Genomic DNA, 22,508 nt, shown 5'->3' on the forward strand with positions numbered 1-22,508 from the left:
GAGATGCATCAATTATGTTGGACGCAGCTACACTCACAGATCAGGGATCAAGGGCAATCCTGAGCGACCTATTACGGAAAATGACATCCACATCCAGAAAAAAAAAAAAGAAAAAAGAAAAACACAACTATGGAGTCTGGATGCATAGGAAAACATCTTATATTCACTTTTTAAATTTTCCTTTATGTTTCTTTCTTGTAGTTTTTCCCCCCTTAGTTCTAATTCCTCTTTCAGAACATGACTAAAATGGAAATGTTAAACTCAATTGTACATGTACAACTCACACCTGATTGTTTCCTGCCAAGCGGAAGGTAAGGGAAGGTGAAAGTGAGGAACTCATAAGCTTGCAAATTGATGAATGCTTAAAACTACCTTTGTATGTAATTAAAAATATAATGATACAATAGGGGAAAAATAATTATTTGAGTCTCCCTCAAGTGTTGAGTTATCCTGCATGCTTCTGAACTTCCAGCTCCAAGAGGGAAGATGGAGGTCAATTCCCTTTCAAATTGCTGGGGAAAAAAAGACTCTAGGAAGACATTGGTGAAGCTGGAAGTCTTCATCATGTCTTTACCCCAGTTTGTTACACTAGTTAGTGACTTTGGGAAGTTTCCTCTTTGATGAGATTTTGAACTATCTCTTGATAGAGTCACCTCATTCCCATTTTCAGTGGCAGAGCTTCTTCACTCTGAATTGTTTGGCATATACTTTCTCTGGTTTCTGTTTTGGTAATTGATTAATTGTGGAAATAGTGGGAAAGGGAGATTTCAAAATAGAGCTTAGGATCCTACTTTTCCCCAATTGTGAACAATTATCAAAGATTAAAGTTAACTCAAAAACCTCATTCCCCAGACAAATAATATTTAAAATGGCAAATAGGTAAACATTTTAGCCCTGTACTCTTTCTCTCTGAAGAGACCTCTGTTTCCTAGTCCCTGTTTCCTCTCCTGGAAACAAATTAAATCTCCCTTGAAGAAAGATGGGGAGAGAAATTAGACATGTCTATTCTGCCTTTCTTTGATCTATTGAAAGACACTCCTATGCTATGTAAGGGGGGACAGTCCTTGCTTCAAGTGGAGGTATCATCATATAATAAAACAAATAATCAGGGCAAGTAGATGAAATAGTGGATAGAGCACCAGCCCTGGAGTCAGAATGACTTGAGTTCAAATCCTGCCTTGGACACTTAATAATCACCTAGCTGTGTGACCTTGGGCAAGTCATTTAACCCCATTGCCTTACAAAAAAAATAGATAATCTTTATATGTGATTTCTAAAGCAACATGTGCCTGTAGGAATTCTTATGTATAATTTAGTGATCCCCATTTCTATTTGATTTTGACACCTCTGCTCAACCCCATAGAGGATTCTTTAACAAGTTTTTTTCCTTACTATTACCCTTTTTTCTTTATTAAAGATTTTATTTATTTTGAGTTTTACATTTTTCCCCAAAATCTTACTTCCCTCCCCCTGCCCCCCCCGAAGGTAATTTGCTAGTCTTTACATTGTTTCCATGGTATACATTGATTCAAATTGAATGTGATAAGAGAGAAATCATATCTTTAAAGAAGAAAAATAAAGTATAAGAGACAGAAAGATTACATAAGATATCAGTCTTTTTTTTCTAAATTAAAGGTAATAGTCCTTGGCCTTTGTTCAAACTCCACAATCCTTTCTCTGGATCCAGATGATATTCTCCATCGCAGACAGCTCCAAATTGTTCCTGATTGTTGCACTGATGGAATGAGCAAGTCCATCAAGGTTGATCATTACCCCCATGTTGCTGTTAGGGTGTATGATGTTTTTCTGGTTCTGTTCATCTCACTCAGCATCAGTTCATGCAAATCCCTCCAGGCTTCCCTGAATTCCCATCCCTCCTGGTTTCTAATAGACCAATAGTTTTCCATGACCTACATATACCACAGTTTGCTAAATCATTCCTCAATTGAAGGACATTTACTTGATTTCCAATTCTTTGCCACTACAAACAGGGCTACTATGAATATTTTTGTACAAGTGATGTTTTTGCCACAAGTTATTATTTTAAAAAAAAATCATTGCTAGCTGGTAGCCTGCTCTTTCATGATAAGACATAGATTGACTTGTATATAGTAGCAGTTCCTCACTGACCTGAACTCACCTTGGTAAAAACTATGAGAACATGGCAACATTCAAGAACCTGGGATCTCTTCCACTCCACAGTATAATTTAGGATTTGTTGTTTATCCTTTATTTTCTAAGAGGACCAATGACATCACAAGGGTGATATCTTGACTTGCCTGTGAGTTGAAATTAAGTGGGTAAAGAGTTGCACAAAGTCATCAGTCTTGTTTTCTCTTCCAGAGTTATCAAAATCCAATGGCAAGACAAAAGTTAAGATTTCTGGTGATGGCCCTGGATGACCTTGACATCCTCAATGTTTGCCCTCTACAGTATCTGCTTCAGCACCTTCATGTCTACTGGGACAAATTGTTCTCTTCTGCTTATTCCACTGAGGAAAATCTTCACATATTTGGAATATACATTCCTCTAAGTCACTGAGAGATTTGAGGTCCATCAGTTACCCTCTACCTAATTTAGTCCATCTTCCAAGACAGTTTGACTGAGATATGACTGCTATGCATGGTATGGTTTCTTAGAGTTGAGTGCCAGGCGAATACTGGATGAGCAGCCCTGAAAGGGTTCAGCAAGCCCTCATACAAGAGGTACTATTCCTCCTTGAACACTCCATAATACTCCATGATAATGAAAGAGTATCTTAAATAGAAGAAAGGGCTATATAAATATTAGTTACATATGGACAACAAAGAGAAACCACATGATACAAGGGAAGTTACATCCAGTCAGGCTTCTTGACTGGACAGTTATATCCAGTCAGGCTTCTTGAAAATCCCCTTTAGGGAAATTTCTTGGAAATAGGGGAAATTTAACACAGTAGACAATTACTAAATGTCTATGATATGCAAGACACCATATTATCTGTAAGGATACAATGAAGAACAACATCCCTGTTCTCAAGAAGCTTCCAGTCCAAGAAGCAGCTATAAGATTTTTTTCCTGAATAAGGAGACAAAAGATAAAATGTAATAGGGACAAAGGAAACACTCAGATGAATATTTTAAGAATCCTTCAAGTGAAGGGAGCAGAGAACTTTTAAGAGGTGGGTGCATGAGCTAGGTCTTGAAAGATCATTGGATCACAGAAAGTTTTCAATAGAACTGTCATTGATCTAGAGCTGGAAGGGGCTTTACAAACCACCTAGTTCAAACCCCTCAACTCACAAATGATGACTCTGAGGCCCAAGAAGTTTGAAGGCAAGTTCTGTGATTCCAGAGACAGTAATCTTTTCATTGGATCATAGCTCTTTTCCAACAGCTAAGAAGCATTACTTCAGAGATTCAGTGATAGCCCATCTAAATTATTGCATAGGGGATGTGAGGGTATAAAGTGACCTCGAGTAATAGTAGACCAATTTGGCTGGAATGTGGAACAAAGAAGGCTAAAAAAAAGTAGGTTGGTACCAAAAAGTCTTAAGAGAAAAGTGAAAGATCTTTGCCTTTATATCTTTTATTTTTACATTATCTATTTATATGTCTATATAGTATAGATAATAATAATTTATTTTTAATAATTAGAATCTATTTTATCTTTAATATTATATTTATTATAGAAATAAAATATAAAATTTCCAGTAATAGAGAGCCATGGTAATTTGAGCAGGGAAATGATATGTGTTCACTGGAGGGTTTTTCCTGGATGTAAGATGACAGACCAGGAGGCTTCTTTGATAATCCAGAAGAAAAGGAGATTAAAATCTGAACTTCAGTCAACTTTTTTTAAGGATTTTGCCTAAGGGGGCAGCTAGATGGCACAGAAGATAGAGCATGGGCCCTGGAGTCAGGAGGACCTGAGTTTAAATCCAACCTCAGACATTTAATAATTGCCTAGCTTGTCACTTGGAGGGGGAAAAATGTTCCCCACCCTCCCTCAATACTAGTCTGTAAGGGACATTATTTCAGAATGAGAGTTTTCTGACTCTCAGATTCTTGTTTCTGCTAGCTGGGAACCATAGGTCACCCTTGGGCTTTGGGGCAAGGAAGTAGAAGGGAATAAATGAACAAACAAAGTTATTGCTTGAAGAATAACAAATTTAGAGCTAAATGATATGAGTTCAAATCCCAATTCTGTCATTTACAACCCCTATTTCTTTGTGAATAAGTCACAACCTAGCTTTCTTTTCCCACTTGTAAAATAAGGGATTTGGACTGGATGACCTCTAAAGTCCCTCTTTGCCTCATATCTATGATCCTGTTTTCCATAAGCCAATGGATAAGATGTAAGTGTCCTTCATGGAAATTCTTTTATTATTATTATTACCTCAAGAATTGGACACCATCTTTCCTCAGGAAAAAGTTGATCCTTCCCTTTCCCTCCCCAAAAAGACATTTTTTTCAGTGAGACAAACATTTAAAAGCTGGTTAAATCACAAATCTCTGCTTGCCTCAGTTTTCCTATCTGTACAATGGATATAAGAGCAGCACTTCCCTCCAGGGCTGTTGTAAAGATAAAATGAGATAATATTTGTAAAGCACTTTACACCTTAATGTAACATATGACTGCCAGCTGTTGTTCTGTAGAATCATAAGCAAAGCATATATCCCCCAGTTCCCCAGGCAGTTCTAAGATTGAGTTGTAGATCTCTATAGGTAATGGGTAGTTTAACATGAGTAGTCTCCCATACCCATGAACTCACAGGTTAAGATTAGGAAAAGAAAGAAAGCAATAAAAAAAAATTGTACTTTAAATGCATATGAATCCACTACCCAGTCAAGGTCCTTTTTCTAACCCTTAACAAAGGGTTAGAAACAACTATTAAACATTAGCAAGCACTCTGCCTATACTAGTGAAATGAGGTGAGCAGCTAAGACAAAGTTGGATAGAAAAAGGGATAGGATTTCTTCTGTGTTGAGAAACTCCCAGATGAAACTGCCCATTCATGCAAACTGACACCTTTTCTGACACGCATAGACTTAGACAACTTCCTGCACAGATGCCCACACATACACACATTCACATATACACACACATACTTTTTAAATAAGCGAGAGTCCACCAGCATGGTGCATCGACCTTTTATTAATGTATTGTTTAGTTTTGATGATTTTTTTTTACTTTCCTCCTCTTTAAAAAAATTGCTATAATAAATGATTCTTTGGTAGGGGAGAAGGAGAAACCTAGATGACAAAAAAAAGACATCAATAAAAATCTATATTTTTAAAAATCTTTTTATCTTAAAGAGTTGTCTAGAATAACTCCCAGGATCACACAGCCAGTATGTCAAGAGTGAAACTTTTTGCCTTTTTTAGGAAAGGAAAAAAATTGTAGAATAGATTACTTATAGGGACTAAGTCTACTAGATAATTTCCCAACAATAATAAGGAAATTAATAGCTAGCATTTATATTGTATTTTAAGATTTACAAAGTGCTTTATAAGAAAGAAAGTACTTATTTTGCATCCACTATGTGCCAGGCAATATACTAAGAGCTTTACAAATATTATCTCAGTTGATCCTCACAACCACCCCGGGAGTAAACATTGTTATTATCCCCATTTTACAGATTTAGGAAACTGAGGCAGAAAGTGATCAAGCTACTTGCCCAGAGTCACACAGCTAGTAAGTGTCTGAGGCTAGACTTGACTCGGGTCTTCCTAACTCTGGGCTCCAGTACTCTATACACTGTGCCTTTAATAGCTTTTGTCAAAGCATTCAATGAAATTAACTGAGAATAGAACATGATTCACCACCTTTGAGTAATAATGAATGAAGGTAGAAGCCAAGAACAGGATTTTTAAAAAAGAGAAAGAAAGAAAAAAGATGCATTTTTTATACATCTGGCTATCCTCAGAGCCTATGAGCTTTATTTTGGTAGTAAGACCAGTATTTCTTGATAATGAACTGCATGACAGTATTAACACCACTTTGCTGATGTCTGGTAGGATGCAATTACAGCAGCAATATCTCCCAGTAATGTCTCCCAGTCCCTAGTCTCATTCCCCCCATATTTGGCTCGCTTGGCTGCTCCAGTGACTTATGTACTTCTACTGTGATCAGCAGCAGCACTAATTGCTTTCTCCTCTTGGCTCTGAATCAATGAATACACCATCCTGCTGAACATTCCTTTTCCAGGTCACTGACCTGCAAAGAAAAGAGAACAGGGACTCCCTCCATCAGGTTTCATCCCTCTAGTCTCAGGATTCTATCCTAAACCATTTTTCAATTCCCTTTGTTTGAATTTTTCAAGCCTCATCCACAGTTATGAGTCCCTGAAGCAAATAGCAGAGGTATAAAGTCTTCAGGGGGAGGAGTCCATCTAGGTCTTGAGTTTGGTAGTATTGAAAGGCATTTTGCTCAGAATGAGATTTAAGATGGCTAGAGTCACAGTTGGGAGAGCAACACAAACTTTCCACTGCCAGAGACCTGTGACCTAGACCTTGGCTTTCACATTTTCTTGGAAACAGCAACCCCTACAGATGGGTAGGAGAGCTTCAAGTAAAGAAGGTATAAAAACCTGTTTACTTCGACTAATTCTTTCTTGTGAGTGGCTGTTCCTGACAAGTCAGGGATATTTCTGGGAATAGGTTAGCTCAGAAGCAGCACGATACAAAAAAAAAAAAAAAAAGCATTGAGAAGTCAGTAGAGGGTGGCCTCTTAATGCTTTGGCATCTTAGTTCTAATACAAGCCAGGGTAAGTAGAGCCTCTATTATGCCCTATAAGGGAACTCTATGAGAAGCATCTTGGTAAAACGGCTGAAGAGCTGCCTTGGATGCAGGAAGATCCAGTTTCAAGTCACTTCTGATGTGACCTAGATCAAGTCACTTAATCTCTCACTGTTCAAGACAGCTAGCTCTCTAAGATTGTAAATTACAGAGAAGGTGCTGACTTGAAATGATAAAAGGAATTTTCTCTCCTAGGAATTCCCTTACCAGTGGACCCCCCCCCCCCACACACACACATGAACTGCCAGAGAGATAACATAATAGAAGGTGTATTGCTTTTTAAATTAGTCTTACTCCTCACTTTTTTTTTTAATGGTCAGCAATTGGTCAGTCATTGGTGGGTGAATTCCAAATAGGTAAACATGAACCTAGAGTGCTCCTGGGCAAAAAGATCAGCACAGGTATCATCTGTGCCACATCCTTCTGAGTGAATACCAAAAGTTCAAGGCAATCAAACATGTTTTCAGTTCCCATGGCACAGGATATTAAGGGACAGTTCTATGTTACTGTACTGCATCGTTTTTAGATTTCTAATTGCTCTGCAAGAATAAACCATATATGCCAGCAGATGCTCTGAACTCTATCCAAGGCTCAAAGTCAGCAGACACTTAAAACTTAAATAGACTATCTAGGATGGTTGTTCACACTGAATAGCTTTTGACTGGCTTATAAAAAGGATGTAGCAGCCCATGAGACTCTCTGATGGACTTCTGATGATGTAAAGGTGGACAGAGGAAGCATAGAATACAGCCTAGCCTCATACAACATCTCTCAGACTTTGAACCAGCCAGGTTCTTGTCAGACATAGGAGAAAAGTCGAAATCGGCCACCTAAGTGGATAAAAACAACAACAACAAAAAATCAATATAAGCCCTTCCAACTCTCCCAAACTACTCTCCTCCTTCTCCCCTTCTCCCATGCCTAGAAGGCTAATGGTCAGGATTTGCTGGATTAGTTTTACTCATTTGTGATTTAGCCAATCAGGAAACTAGCTGGGAGAACAAATGAGTACATCTGTGACACTGGTTAGGAACAGAAAATATAAACAACTCCTAGTTATCCAGGAATGATTTAATTATACAGACCTTGTTTATAGACTCAAAGCATGAATGTCTGAGTTGGAAAGAACTTCAAAAGCTCCATTGTTAATCAAAAGTATGCTCTACAATATTTCTGACAAGTTCTCATTCAATTTTTGTTCAAATTCAAAAACTATTATTAAACATCTACTAAAGCCTGGGTATATAGAGGTAAACACAAAAAAATAGACTCCCTCTTTGTGGAGTTTACATTTTACTGAAATATTTCTAGTAACGATGAACTCACATCTAAAGCAGGGAATTTTCAACCTGAAGGCCATTAATTTTTTTTTGTTTTTAATATTTTGATCACTATTTTTATTTTTAATTTAATTTTTCAATTATATGCAAATAGTTTTCAATATTCATCCATTTGCAAGTTTATGATTTCCACATTTTTCCACCACCATCCCCTCCTCCTTTTCCCATAGCAGTGAACAATCTGGTATAAGTTGTATATGAACAATTGTGTTTAACATATTTAACTTATTAGTCATGTTATAAAGGAGGAAATTAGAACTAATGGGAAAGAAGTTGTGAGAAAAAAAGGAAAACTCATAAAAGAAATTATAAAAAGTGAACATAGTATGCTTTGCTCTGCATTTAGACTCCATTGGTTTATTTTGTACTTTCTTAATGTGAATGTCATTTTTCAAAACTCATCAATGAACTCCTGAGAGGAGCTGTGTCCATCATAGTTTGATCATTAGTTTTCAATATCATTGGCATCCTTTGATTTTATTTTGTGTAATTATAAACATTATTGTGAGGAGGGGTCCATAGACTTTACCAAAATTTTAAGAACCCAAATCTAGAGGCAACAAATTCCATTTTTTAACATTTCTAATTATTAGAAAGTTTTCTTATAGCAAGCTCAAATCCCCCATAAGTAATTTATCTTAGTCCTCTAGGAAAAGGTAGAATAATTCTAACCCCTCTTCTAAATGGAATCCTTCCAATATTTTTAGAATGCTTTCCTTACCTTTTCTTTTCCCTCTACCCTATATCTTCTTTTCTCCAGGTTCAACATTCCCATTTCATTAACTTATTGTTGTATAGAATACTTTTAAGTATCTTCATAATCATAGTTTTGATTATATTTTTATGTTCTTCCTGACATGTGGAACCTATAAACTTAATCTAGAAATAGTTTGACCAGAATAAAATAAAATGGTAGTACCTGAAATCACTTCTGGCACTTTTCCTTTGTTACTTTTAATCTTCCTTTTTATTGCCTTTTTTGTTCTTTAGTTTCTACATCAGACAAGAATAAAAGGAAACTAAAAGGAATAAATTGGTTGTTTTCTAATGCTCTAACTGAATGTTAAGAATTGTCCAGGGGAAATGAATAATATTTTCCTTCAACCCCCCAAAACAGTTTATTTGATTTAATTTTTTTTCAATTACATGCTAAGGTAATTTTTAACATTCTTAAGTCTTTGAGAGGTACTTGGAGCATTAGGAAACTAAATGACTTACCCAAGTTCACACAGTCAGTATGTGTCAAAGGCAGGACCTTATTTGTTGTTGATGATGTTGCTGTTGTTATTTTTGCAAGGCAATGAGGATAAGTGACTTGCCCAAGGTCATACAGTCAAGTAGGTATTAAGTGTCTGAGGCCAGACTTGAGCTCAGGTCCTGACTCCAGGGCTGGTGTTCTTATCCACTGCATTACCTTTGCTACCTTTTCTTAAAATGAAATTTAGAATTGTGAAAAAGAATCTTTGAAATATACAGATATTTCCCTAGATGGAGCACAAGCAATAACTGCTTTCCTCTGTTTTCCCTTTCCCTCCTTCAGCAGGATTTGAAGTACTACCTCCAGACTTGTAGACTTAATGCCAGTTATGTCTGGGGATTATTCAGGAAGTACAAAAAACTGACTGGGATGTATGAGTCAAAGGTTTGACCTAGTATCAAGGACTTTCTGCCCTGTATCTTTTGCCAGGATCTTAGCCTGTGTTTCTCATTCCTATTCCTCTGAACCTATTGTCTCTTCTTACTTCATAGATTTATTTGATGCCTTCAACTTCATCTAGTAATCTGGACTCCAGACATAATGTTTGAGTCAAATTATGGTATTGGCACATGCCCTGACTTTGACTAACCAATTTTATTTTTGCTCTTGTTTTTGTTTGGTTTTTTTTTTTGGTTTTTGTCAGGAAATGGAGTTAGGTGACTTGCCCAAGGTAACACAGCTAGGGAATTATTAAGTGTCTGAGGTTGCATTTGAACTCAGGTCCTCCTGATTCCAGAGCCAGTGCACTATCCACTGAACCACCTAGCTGCCCTGCCAATATGGTTTTAAAGAGCCAAGACTTTGTACTTTGTTTAAATATACTTCATATCAATCACCTGGCTTCAGATACCCAAGCTCTTCTTCAGTTTCCAGTTTCTTGGTCCTTCTTGGGGTATTTACTCTTGGGCAAATCCTACCCTGTGTTCTATTCTTTTGATCATCACCTTTTACAATCTGCTGTCACTTATAAAACTAGCATGTTTGGAAATGCCACTAAGCTAAAAGTACAAATTTTATCTTAAATCATCCCAAAACCTCAAGCAGCCACAGACAACTACGTTATCGAGGTCATGACTACACCTGGAAAAACTGACCGCTTTTTTCTACGCTGGCTACTGCCTTGCTACCTGTTTCTGCTCTGCCACTTCCCCTGCCACTTCCCCACCAAAGGAACTCTATAAATGGTGCTATGAGGATCATTCAATACCTCCACCAGATCCTTCTGCTGGGTACCATTCCGGTAGGTCACACACATGATCAAACTCAACATTCCTGAGATGAGTAAGACACAGGGCAAAGCAAAGAGAACTGGGTTGATGCCTGGGAAAGATAACAGAACAAATTTGTTAATACTGAAGTTCAGGCATTGACTTCCAAACATAGCTCTGCAGGTGAGGAAGAACTAGTAAACTTACTTTGTAGCTTATGTGCTAGACTCAGATTAGCATTTTGATTTTCATTTATAGGCATAATCTTCATTGCATGTAACACCAATAATCTGGATTTAATTTAAAAAATTACCTGGAGGGAGAGGTGATTATTCACTTCAATACAAGATTCACTGTGGGATTCATAAGCTCATCTATTAAAAAGATCTGACTCCACCCCACTTTACATCATCAATAAAGGAAAACCCAGTTTTAATAAAAAATTATGGAGGGATGATCATTCACTTTAATAAAGAATTCACAGTGGAATTCATAAGCTCATCTATTAAAAAGATTTGATTTACAGCAGTTCTTCACTCCAGGAACTTGATCCAAATCAAGAACAAGAATTAGCTAAACCAAATGAAACACACACAGCCACACAGCCACACAGCCACACAGCCACACAGCCACACAGCCACACAGCCACACAGCCACACAGCCACACAGCCACACAGCCACACAGCCACACAGCCACACAGCCACACAGCCACACAGCCACACACACATACTTTTTCATAAAATGGCTAAATTAAGTCTGTCTTATTTTTATTTTGAGATTGGTTCTTCTATTTCACCCAGACTGGAAGGACAGTGATCGTTTATACTTAATTAGCACCAAATCTTTAGACTTGGTGGTCAGTTTATCCTTTCTTAATCACCTTGTGGGCTCATCATTTTGGTGTCAGACTAAGTGCTGATATCTAAATTGCTTGGCCTCCTTCAGCTTAGAACTTCTAAACTCAGTTTCCTTATAGCAGAGACTACAGGCATGTGCTACTATATCTAACCTGTTTATTTTATTTTTTTAAATTTATTTTAATTTTTTTATAATACACTTTGAATTAAATGGAACCAATGTTTCTTACAACCACTGTCCTGGAACAAAATCAGATTATCAACATATTCTACAAAGTAAACCTGAACCAAATCAATATTTTATTTGGATCAAATTCAAAACTAGCACCCAATTTTTCAGGAATATAACTATTATACTGTCTGGCAAGGTGAAGTATATTGGTAAAAAAAATTCAAGGTAGATTCAGGTGTTTAAAGAACACATATCAGTCTGCTTAGGCTACTTCTCCCTTGGGTACAACTTAGTATATAGCTTAAGAAGGAAAATCCAGCCAGATGTGGTAGGACCTTTATAACCCAAATTCTATTTTAATCCAGTGAGGTATTCAGAACAATTTAAAAGGCCCAAAGGAGATATCACTCTAAGGCTAGGAAATGAATGATCTGGATTAGGTTTCTAAACTATTACAAGTTCACCAGATATTTCCTTTATCCTTGTCTAGAAAGTCTTACCTGATATAAGATGCTAGTATACTACATAATAAAATAGTAATGGAAGGCAATTTCTTAAAGAAGGTATGTAAGTTTAAGTGGATAACTAGTTGACCAGTGGATAGAGTACTAGACCAGGAAAACTCATCTTTGTGAGTACAAGTCTGCTCCAGAATTTTTCCTGAGGCATTATTTAAAGTTGTTAGAAAGAGTTTTGGGGAAAATACAGAAGAGCACCTTCCTTTTCTCAGCCATCTTGGCTCCACCTTCTCCCTCTCACCCCTCCATTTGAACTCTGGCATCAGACATTTAATGCCTGTGTGATTCTGAACAAGTTACTTAACCCTGTCCCCGTTCCTCAAATGAGTTGGAGAAGGAAATGACAAACCACTCCAATATTTCTGCCAATAAAACCCCAAGTCAGACACAACTGAAATATGATTTAATGACAATAATTACAAATGATTTAAGCGCATGCTAAAGTCAGCTCATATCAAAGAACTGATTGTTAAATTTTCAATGGGATCATCTACACCTCAGAAATCAGCAAAAGCTGCAAATCAAGATGATTTCTTGTTTTATTAATCTTCCAGACTTAATGATGAAAAAATATTAATAATGCAAATTAAATGTAAAAGTATGCCTATTTTTTACCAGTATTCCCCTAGATGCAGTCTTTTGGGTCATGCCCAAAGTTTAGAGAAAACACTGGTTTATAATCCCAATCTTACAAATAATAGGTAGCCTCAATTGGAGAATGTACCCTGCAGGGAGAGGAGGGAGAAAACCATCTCATTTATAGTAAGCATTGATGTATTAGGTAAGCAGTGAGAACTATGGGACTAAAGGATGTTTAGAATTGGAAAGGGTATTGCAAATCACTTAGTTCATGTTTTCCCAAATTAACTTGGTCATGGAACATTTTGGGTGTGGATAATATAATTAATATTAGTAAGTATTGCTAACAATAAACTAATAATTAAGCTTAAAAGTTTAAAACTGAACTAAAACATCTGGGAGATCCTTAATAGTGCATTTACAAAATGCTTTTCATGTGATCATCTAATCATTTAATGATCACCATCCTTTAATCCTCATACCAACTTTGTGAAATAAATATTGTTATTATCATTCATTTTGGGATGAGGATTATAAGGCCTAGAATAAGGAATTCAAAAACGCTAGTCTGAGTGATAGGCATGGATAGGAGGCACAAAACATCTCCCCCATAAAAGGAAATCAGGGAAATTTTTGAGCCTAATAGAGAAAATTCAATCTATTTTCAGGTCACAAAGATGACAAAAAGAGCAATTAAAGTGTTATGGAAAAAGTGTTATAGACTTAAAACTCAGAAGATCTGAGTCTACATCTTGATTGTATATGAACCTCTATGTGATCTAGGCAAGTTACTTCCTCTCTAGGAACTTTAAAGTCTCCTCCTGGATAAAATGGCAAAGATTGGCATTGGCACTGGAAATGGGAGATGAAAGTGATGAGATAATGTCTAAGATCTCTTGTAGTAATTGAATCTGTTACCAAATTCCTTTGATTTTGTTGTTGTTCAGTCATTTTTCAGCTGTGTCCAACCCTTTGTGGTTCCATTTGGGGTTTCCTTGGCAAAGATATTATATGCCTTTTTATTCTCCAGCTCATTTTATGGAGGTATTGCTCAGGGTCACACAACTGATAAGTATCTGAGGCCAAATATAAACTTGGGAAAAGGTATATTCTTGACTCCAGACCCAGACCTCTATCCATCTCACCACCTAGATGCCCTGGGGTGCTTGTGAAAACCAGGGCATTATAGTAACTCAGAGAAAGATGCTGGGGGGGGGGGGAGGGGAATGCAGTTCTATGAGATGCATCTCAGTTCAGGTTATGAAGCGAAGGGAAAAAGAGAAGGTGGAAACTTTTTTTTAAATTGACTATCATCATTATCAACAACTTTCCCCCTATCCTTGTAAGGTAATTAGTACAAGAATGATTGTTAAATCTTTACCAACATACCTTTGAAATCAGTTTGGGAGAGGGGGAATCACATTTTTAAGTTTAATAAGCATTATTACCATTTTCTCCATCACTTTTTAAAGTCTAGAGGATCAACAGAACAATAAATCAAGTTCTGATTTGTAGTATTTGCCAATTTTCAAAGTGCAAATACTCATATTGAAAATTTAACAATTGGTTCTTTTAGTCTATTGAAGCTGACTGTAGCATACCTCTGAATTAACTTCCATGTTACAAATGAGGAAGTTGGGCAAAGACATAAAGGACTTGAGTGATGGGTCATACTACTAGTAGTAATAGTTCTCAATATTTTATACTCCTAAAATACTTCTATACAAATTCTCATTTGATCTTCACAATACCCTGGTTTTGTTGTTGTTCAATTGTTTTTTTCAGCTGTGTCAGATTCTTCATGACCTCATTAAAGGTTTTCTTTGCAAAGATCCTGAAACAGTTTGCCATTTCCTTCTTCTGCTCATTTGGGAGAGGCAAACAGAATTAAGTGGCTTGGCCAGGATCACACAACAAATATATGTCTGAGGCAGGATTTGAACTTGAATCTTTCTGATTACTACATCACCTAGTTGCCATGATTGCTAGACTATTATTATTCCCAGTTTAATAGATAGGGGAATGAAGGTTAAGAGAAATTTAGTGGGGGGCAGCTAGTTGGGGCAGTGGATAGAGCACTGACCCTAGAATCAGGAAGATCTGAGTTGAAATTCGACCTCAGCTGTGTGACTTTGGGCAAGGTATTTAACCCTATTGCCTTGCAAAAACCTTAAAAAAAGGAATTTAGTGACTAATTCAGAATTCCTTAGTTTATAAGTATCTGAGGCAGAATTGAACTCAGGTCTTCATAACTCCAGGTTCAATTTTTTTATCCATTACCCACCTAACTGCCTGCTGAACCAATAACAATGATGTAGTATTGGAACCCAACTCCTCTCAATCTAAGCCCAGCACTAATTCTACCAACAACACACTATAGGGTTTAGCTTCTCTTGTCAGACCCTCCCCACTGCAAACTCCTTTCCCTAAGCTTGGCAACAATCTGACAAAGGGAGAGGTATCCCACTGTCTGGCCCTTTCTGTCCAATGGAAGGCCTCTCTCATTCTCTCCTCATAAGGCCTCCTTCCCCCACTGCAACAGAGGGAAAAAAACAAATAACAACAAACTCCACTGTCCATTCCTCACTTTGCCTCCTCATCCCACTTTTACCACTTTTCTTCTCTCCCTTCTTCATAGTCATGGAAGAGAGTTCTTCCCCTCTTCTTTTTAGTGAATAATCTGATCTAGCATTGACATATTTTCACAAAAGCCCTGCTTATATCTTCCAGAACTCCCAGGCTTCATAGTACAGTTAGAAAAACTGCGATTTAGTCAGAGCATGACATCGTAGAATGAACATCAGATTGTGAATCATAGGAACAGATTCTGAATTCCAGTTTTGCCACTTATTAACTATACAACCTTTTGTCATGTAATGTCTGAGTTTTGATTTCCTGTCCCCTTTAACATGGGGGGGTTAGATTAGATGGACTCTAAGCATTCCTCTAGATCTAAATCTATGGTCCTTTGACTTAGTTCAATCACTTTGTTTTACAGACAATGTAATAGATAATAGAGTGATAAAGTGACTTGCCTAAATTGAGGCTTTTCTGCTATTCTAACTCAAAAGGTTAGCCTTTGGAGAAGTAGAATGAGGATCAACATGGATTATCTATAATAAAAAAATGGACTCTTTGCTCCAAAATTATCTCCACTCATGAAAATTAATGTTAAGCATGACTATTAAATTATGCATTTAATTATCAATTAAATTCTTAATGTATAATATAATTGCAGTGTTACAATTAAAGATGAAGGCAGCATGATATGTAAAATCTCTTGGATTATTTATCATTTCTCCCTTTATCACTCTTTCCAACTTTCTAGACTAGACTAACAATAATGATACCTCATTATTAGGTCCAGGCAGCTTGCCATTAACTAGGTGTGTGACCTTGGACAAATCACTTTTATGAGCCCTGGTCACTTTCTTATTTATAAAATAAGATGACTGAACTAGATAATCTTCAAAAGCAAAAAATTCTGCACATTTTTTTCAAATTGCTCAGGGACTTGAATCCTTTTCACATTCCAAGAGTTCTTCTTTAAACTAAAGCTGTATTCAGAGCATTAGTACCAACAACCGTTATCTTTCAACAGTTTATCTGGTTACCAGTTGATGCTTAGCTGAGGAAAGTTTCCATGAGAAGAAAATTCTAAAAAGTGTCAAAGACACATACAAGGGAAAAGAAGAAAAGGTGGGTGGGCACCAAAGACAAATTTCATCATCTTTCTTTATTTGATGAGAATCCAATCACTTACCAGTGGTCCACACTTTAATCAGATGAAACTGAAACAGATGGTTGATGCCATTCTGGACTCTGACACTGAGACAATACTGTCCTGGATCCTTGAAGGTATAGTTAACATTGTAAGATGTACCATTTATTGCCACCAGGGGGCATTCGTTTCCTTCTAGTATAACACAGTCTGGCTTTATGAGCCAGCATAAAGTCAGAGGAGAACTGAAAATAGACAAAAATGAGGGGGGGGGGAAAGACATAAGTGACTTTTAAGAAATGACTTTAAATACAGAATCACATTTGGGAATGGCTGAACAAGTTGTGGTTATATGATTGTAATGGAATACTACTGTGCTATATGAGCTCAATGATCTTAGGAAGACTTGCACAAAATAATGAAGAGTAAAATGAGCAAAACCATAAGAGTATTTTATTTAGTAACAACAGTACTATTTTAAGAACAACTTTGAGTGACTAAGTTGTTTTGACCACTATAAATACCCACATTAACTATAAAGGACAAATGAAGAGAAATGCTATCAGCATCCAGAGAAAGAACTGATAGAGATATGTATAGAATAACTTTACATATACATATATACCTATTTGTGTTGAATGGTAGCCATCTCTAGGGCTGGAGGAGGGAGGGAAGAAAAAAAGACATGATAATTTTGTTGTATATCTGAAAAGAATAGCAAGTTGAGCATAGTAGATTTGTAATTTTACGTACGATTTTTTATTGTATTTTGTTTTAGAAATGCTTACTTTCTTTCATAAATTAAAATTTAAAAAATATAGAATCATAGCAATTCATACTTGGAAGGGAAGCTTAGATTACAAATCATTTAGTCTAATTCATAGGTGAACAGGAATCCACTGCACAATATAACTACCAAACAACCATCAGAGAATACTGGAGCTGGAAAGCAACTTAGACATCATCAAATCCTTGGGGTTTTTTTGGAGGCTTTTTGGTTTTATTTTGCTTTGTTTGGGGTTGGTGGGAATGGGGGAGGTGGGGAGTTGTATTTTTTTATTTTTTCCATAGACTAAGGATATGTTAGAGTAAACTTAATTTTCTCTGGAAAAAAAATATTAAATTTTCAATTTGAACATTAATACCTTAGAAATTGACAAATACTACAATGCAGTCCTTGATTAATTGTTTTATTGGCTATCTAGTCTCAAGAGAGACAGAGAAAATGCTAATGCTGATTAAATTTAATTGTGTAATGAGTTTAACATTTATCAACACATTCCAGCATGAACTCTAGCAAAACTTATAGGCCCCTCCCTTGCAGAATACCACTTTATTATAACAAAATAAAACCCTTAGGATTATGAAAGAAAACCAATTATATTGATTTCTTTTATGTAATGAAATTATATTGGTTTGCTGTATAGTTGGCTATAATTGTATTTTATAGTTAACAAAATATTTTAATACAGTTATCAAAATATTTTTAAAAACACAAATCATGGACCCCACAATAAGAAATTTGATCTAGTCCAATCCTTTGATATATTTACATTCAAACTGAAGACTAGAAGGGAAATGATTTATCCAAGGTCATCTAGCTAGCATGTGAAAGAATCTGAACTAGAACCCAGAATCTGGACTAGAACCCCATAGTTATACTAGCCTGACTCTTTGAAACTGACTCTAAAGAGTAAGATTTAAGACCTGACTGCTTGCACATATTTTCAATAATATCAAATTAGTAACTCTTTCAGGGCTCTAAGAAAAATTGTAAGGTATAGAAGGCCTATCTTATAGAGAACTCCTGCATCCTTTACCATAATTCTTTCCTTATTGTCAGGTGCCTGGTGACTACCATTGCCTTCTAGGATTTGTAACAATATTTCACTTCTAGAAACTTATTCTTATCTATAAATTGCCTAGAGCATTAGATACAAAAGGGCTAAACCTAAGGACACTGAAGAGAAGCCATAAGTTTCTTGCAATATGTATCATTCCTGGAGACCTTGATGTTCTTTCCAAAAACAAGCTTCACATACTTTTAACCACAAATGTTTAGTTAATGTCGCTAGGTACTGTGCATCCAAAGATGAAAATCCACCTAGTCCCTTAGGTATACAATTTAGTTTACATTTGCAAATGTGCATATTTGCAAAAGTTTGATAATAATTACTTAATCTCTAGGGAAAAAAGTAGTTGTAGGAATTGGCTAGTTGGAAGAAGTGTCCTGCATATAACAGACATTTAATAAAAACTGGTTAAACAAGCACTTCCTTGCAAATTGAGAGTCTTCAGGTTTGAAAAAATCTAAGTTGTTTTCTGGTGACCCACCAACTGACCCCATAGTGCTAAAGTCCCAAGCAATGCTCTGTACAGAAATAGTACATAATAAAATAAATTCTCCATGGTTCTTGCCATGCACATTCCAGCCCATAGTTCATCTTGTCACAGAATTTCAGTGTGGCAGAATGCTCAAGACATTTAGTCAACTTATTCACCAACCAGGATTCCCTCCAGAACATCTTTTCTGTAATGAACTGTTATCCAGGTTCTATTTAAAGATCTCTAGTGATGAAGAACTCATTACCTAATGAGACATGCCATTCCATGGTCATTACATGATGAAATCTGTCTCTGTAACTCCTACTTGGTTGTGCTCCCTAGGGACAATGGAAGAATTAAAATCTCTTAAGGAGAAGCTAAGTGATGTAATGGATAAAATACTAGGGCCTAGAGTCAAAAATACTCATCTTCGTGATTCTAAATATGTCCTCAAATAATTACTATCTGAATGACCTCTAGGTCTGTGTGACCTTAGGCAAGTTCCTTAACCCTATTTGTCTCAATTCCTCATCTACAAAATGACTGAAATGATTGAACAACAACCAAATGATATTTTTCTTTAAGTCATCTCTTTTCCAGGCTACATATTCCTAACTACTTCAATTGATCCTCCTGAGGATCATAATCCTCTGCATAATTCTGGTAACTTCCTTTGGATTTACCCCAGAATTCACCATCCTAAAAAATGGTACCCATGTTAAATACAATATTTCAGGGTTTAGGAGAAAAAATTTCATTTGTTATTTCTTGAGATAGTCTAAATACATTTGTTGTTTCACAAGTTTAGAAGTTGGTGGGAGAAAAGTCTGAATAACAGACTAATAATTTCAAAAAGAAGTTGACACAGGGGCAGCTAGGTGGCGCAGTGGATAGAGCACTGGGCTTGGAGTCAGGAGTACCTGAGTTCAAATCTGACCTCAGACACTTAAGAATTACCTAGCTGTGTGGCCTTGGGCAAGCCACTTAACCCCGTTTGCCTTGCAAAAACCCTAAAAAAAAATGTAATTGGGAAACATTTAATAAAATGAATAAAAATAACACACAACAGAAACAATATGAATTTATGATTTACTAAGTCACTATTCAGCCAGCAGGAGTCCATTTCTACTTGAGTTTGACATTATTGATCCAGTCCAATTCTTCATTTTTTAAGAAGAAAATGAGAACTGAAGAGGCTGTAACCTTCACCATTAGGTTATGAACCAAGATTTGAATTAGAGGTTCTTTGATTCTACATTCAGTGTTCTCTTTTTTGGTACCACACTAGAATGTGTGATTTAGCACTTGCTAGGCATCTATGAAGTTTCTGCTAAAATTTACTTACTTATATATTAAATATAAATATATTTATATATTTAGCCTTATACCAAATTTTAAGAGTTATCACATGGGAAATAGACTTATCCTTTTTGGTCATGGAGATAGAACTGGAAACAAGGGAATAGAAGCTACATAGATGCAAATTTAGTCTTGATTGTGAGGAAAGAGTCCTAAAAACTTGAATGAAGTGGCCTATCACAGATAGAAATGGCCTTCCTACTAGTTGATGGTGTGCTGGTAAATGTTTAACATGCTCTGCAAAAACAAGTGAACAAATATACACAATACATCTTAATCTATTTTCAAAATTTTCTCCATTACTTTCCTGTTATTAGACAATCCAAGAATGATAAATCATACCCCTGCTGGATGACCACTTGTTACATATGGTATGGGTGGGGTTTCCTTTTAAAGTACAGATTGGGGATATCTGTTACTGTGATTATGTGAGACAGAAGAATTAGAAAACACAGCTCCTACTCTGTATGTGCCTATAGTCTAGTTAAAGAGAAAGCACAGAGACACACACACATAACTAATAAAATCCTAAACTAAGTACATGTTAGAATTAGTTGGTACATGTAAGCAGCAAACTAATATTAATAATAATTCCCCTTTCCTTAGTGCTTTATAGCATTTCTCAAAGAGCTACAATATATATTTCTCACAACACTTCTGTGAGGTAGGGACTGCAAATATTATTTCCTATTTTACAGATGAGGGGATTGAGGTCAGAGATGATGAATGACTTGTCCAATGTCACTTAACTAAATTAGAAGAAATCATCTTTCTACTATACCAGGAAAGGTATGAGCAGAGTAGGTATGCTAAACATAAGAGATTTGGCTTTATGATAGGTCATAGATAGATAGAGTGATCATTTATTAAATGTTTATTATGTCAGACCACATAAAAGCAAACCCTTTATGATGATACCCCCCATCCCAATAAAAAAAAACCCAAACAAATAAATAAACCCAACTGTCCACTTAGACTCCACTTGGGGTTAAAAGTAAATATTTCCACATAGTAATCACAAAAATACTAGAGAGATTTCTTTCTCACTCTTCTCTTCCCTCTGCAGACAACTGCTAGGTGCAGCCTACAGAGGGGACATTGTGGGGATGACAGACAAAAAATACATATACAGACACTATAATGGGGAAATATTTTCAAATACAATGCATCACCAGACCAATGGATCAATGGTACAGAATACCCAGATATCAAGCCATTATTATATAACCCATACCTGGGGGTTGTGAACTTTGGTTTTTTTAATTAATATATTAATAACTGCATTGCAATATAATTGGTTTCCTTTGTAATTCTATCCAATTTATTTTATGAATTTAAAAAAAATCATTCTGAGGAAGGAACCACAGGTTTCAACAGATTGCTAAAGGAGATCATGACCCAACAAAAGGATAAGAACCACTTCTCTAAAGGCTATTACATGACAGAAGCAGTCTTCACATGTTCTTAGGATCATAAAATTTAGAACTAGAAATGACCTTGAAGGCCATCTATCCCTTCATAAGAAAAGATAAGAAAACTGAGGTACAGAGAAATGAAGTAATTTATCCAAGGTCACTTAAATAAGAAGGGTCAGAAAGCTAAATATGAACAGTAAGACTTCTATACCCTGCTAGCCAGCTCACAAATGAGGTCTTTTGGTCACCAAAGGGAAGATAAAGGAAGGAAGGAAGGAAGGAAGGAAGGAAGGAAGGAAGGAAGGAAGGAAGGAAGGAAAGAAAAGAAGGGCATCTTTTGAACCAATTAATATCTAGCCAGTAAATATTAATCTTACTTTCAAGTAACTTCAAGTAGAATAGGGGATCTGAGGCTGAGAAGCATCTACTGCAGATCTGGGACATAGGAGGTACCTATTAAAAGGCTTGTCGATTAATTGATTAATGATTGGTTAAGAGAAAGTTTTTCCTCTTACATAGTTCTAGAGGACCTGAGCATAACTACGCTTGTTGAAGCTGAGGGGGAGGAAACAGGGTGAAAGAACAAAGATTTTATTAAGAATCTGAGCAACATTGTAGAAAAGGGGTATAATAGGAAGACTAGAAAACAGTAGTGTTCTTGTTTCTTACCTCCCAGTGATTTGCAGAGAGAAGGTCACACTTTGCATCACTAGTGTCTCATTCAATCCCAAAACTTGGATATTTTTAATAGCATCTGAAACAAATAATTTAAACAGGTAGTTTATATTGATCACAGCAGCCCCTACAGTAAAGTGAAATGGAAAAAAAAATCCTAATCTGATTCATTGGGGGGTGGGGGGGGAGGAGATGAAGGCAAGATTTATAGTCTGAAATTGTACTGGCCTACAGTGGTCTAAAAGGTTCCTGATTTACACAGACTATTCAGAGATAGGATAAAAATAGGATGAAAGGCAT

General features: G+C 36.3%; 1 protein-coding gene across 1 annotated transcript in view; it reads right to left on the reverse strand.

The window, feature by feature from the left end:
- Positions 1-1,483: 1,483 nt before the first annotated feature.
- TMEM130 (transmembrane protein 130) overlaps positions 1,484-22,508 on the reverse strand; it is a 52,226-nt gene continuing 31,201 nt past the window's right edge. Inside the window, exons 3-6 of the mRNA XM_074202659.1 lie at positions 22,203-22,287; positions 16,477-16,679; positions 10,586-10,698; positions 1,484-7,610 (exon numbers count right to left, since the gene is read on the reverse strand). Of these exons, the coding sequence (XP_074058760.1) occupies positions 7,422-7,610; positions 10,586-10,698; positions 16,477-16,679; positions 22,203-22,287 (590 nt within the window). The 3' untranslated portion in view covers positions 1,484-7,421. The remainder of the gene's footprint in view (positions 7,611-10,585; positions 10,699-16,476; positions 16,680-22,202; positions 22,288-22,508) is intronic.

The sequence above is a fragment of the Macrotis lagotis genome, chromosome X, assembly GCF_037893015.1.
Source record: "Macrotis lagotis isolate mMagLag1 chromosome X, bilby.v1.9.chrom.fasta, whole genome shotgun sequence".
Taxonomy (NCBI): Eukaryota; Metazoa; Chordata; class Mammalia; order Peramelemorphia; family Peramelidae; genus Macrotis; species Macrotis lagotis.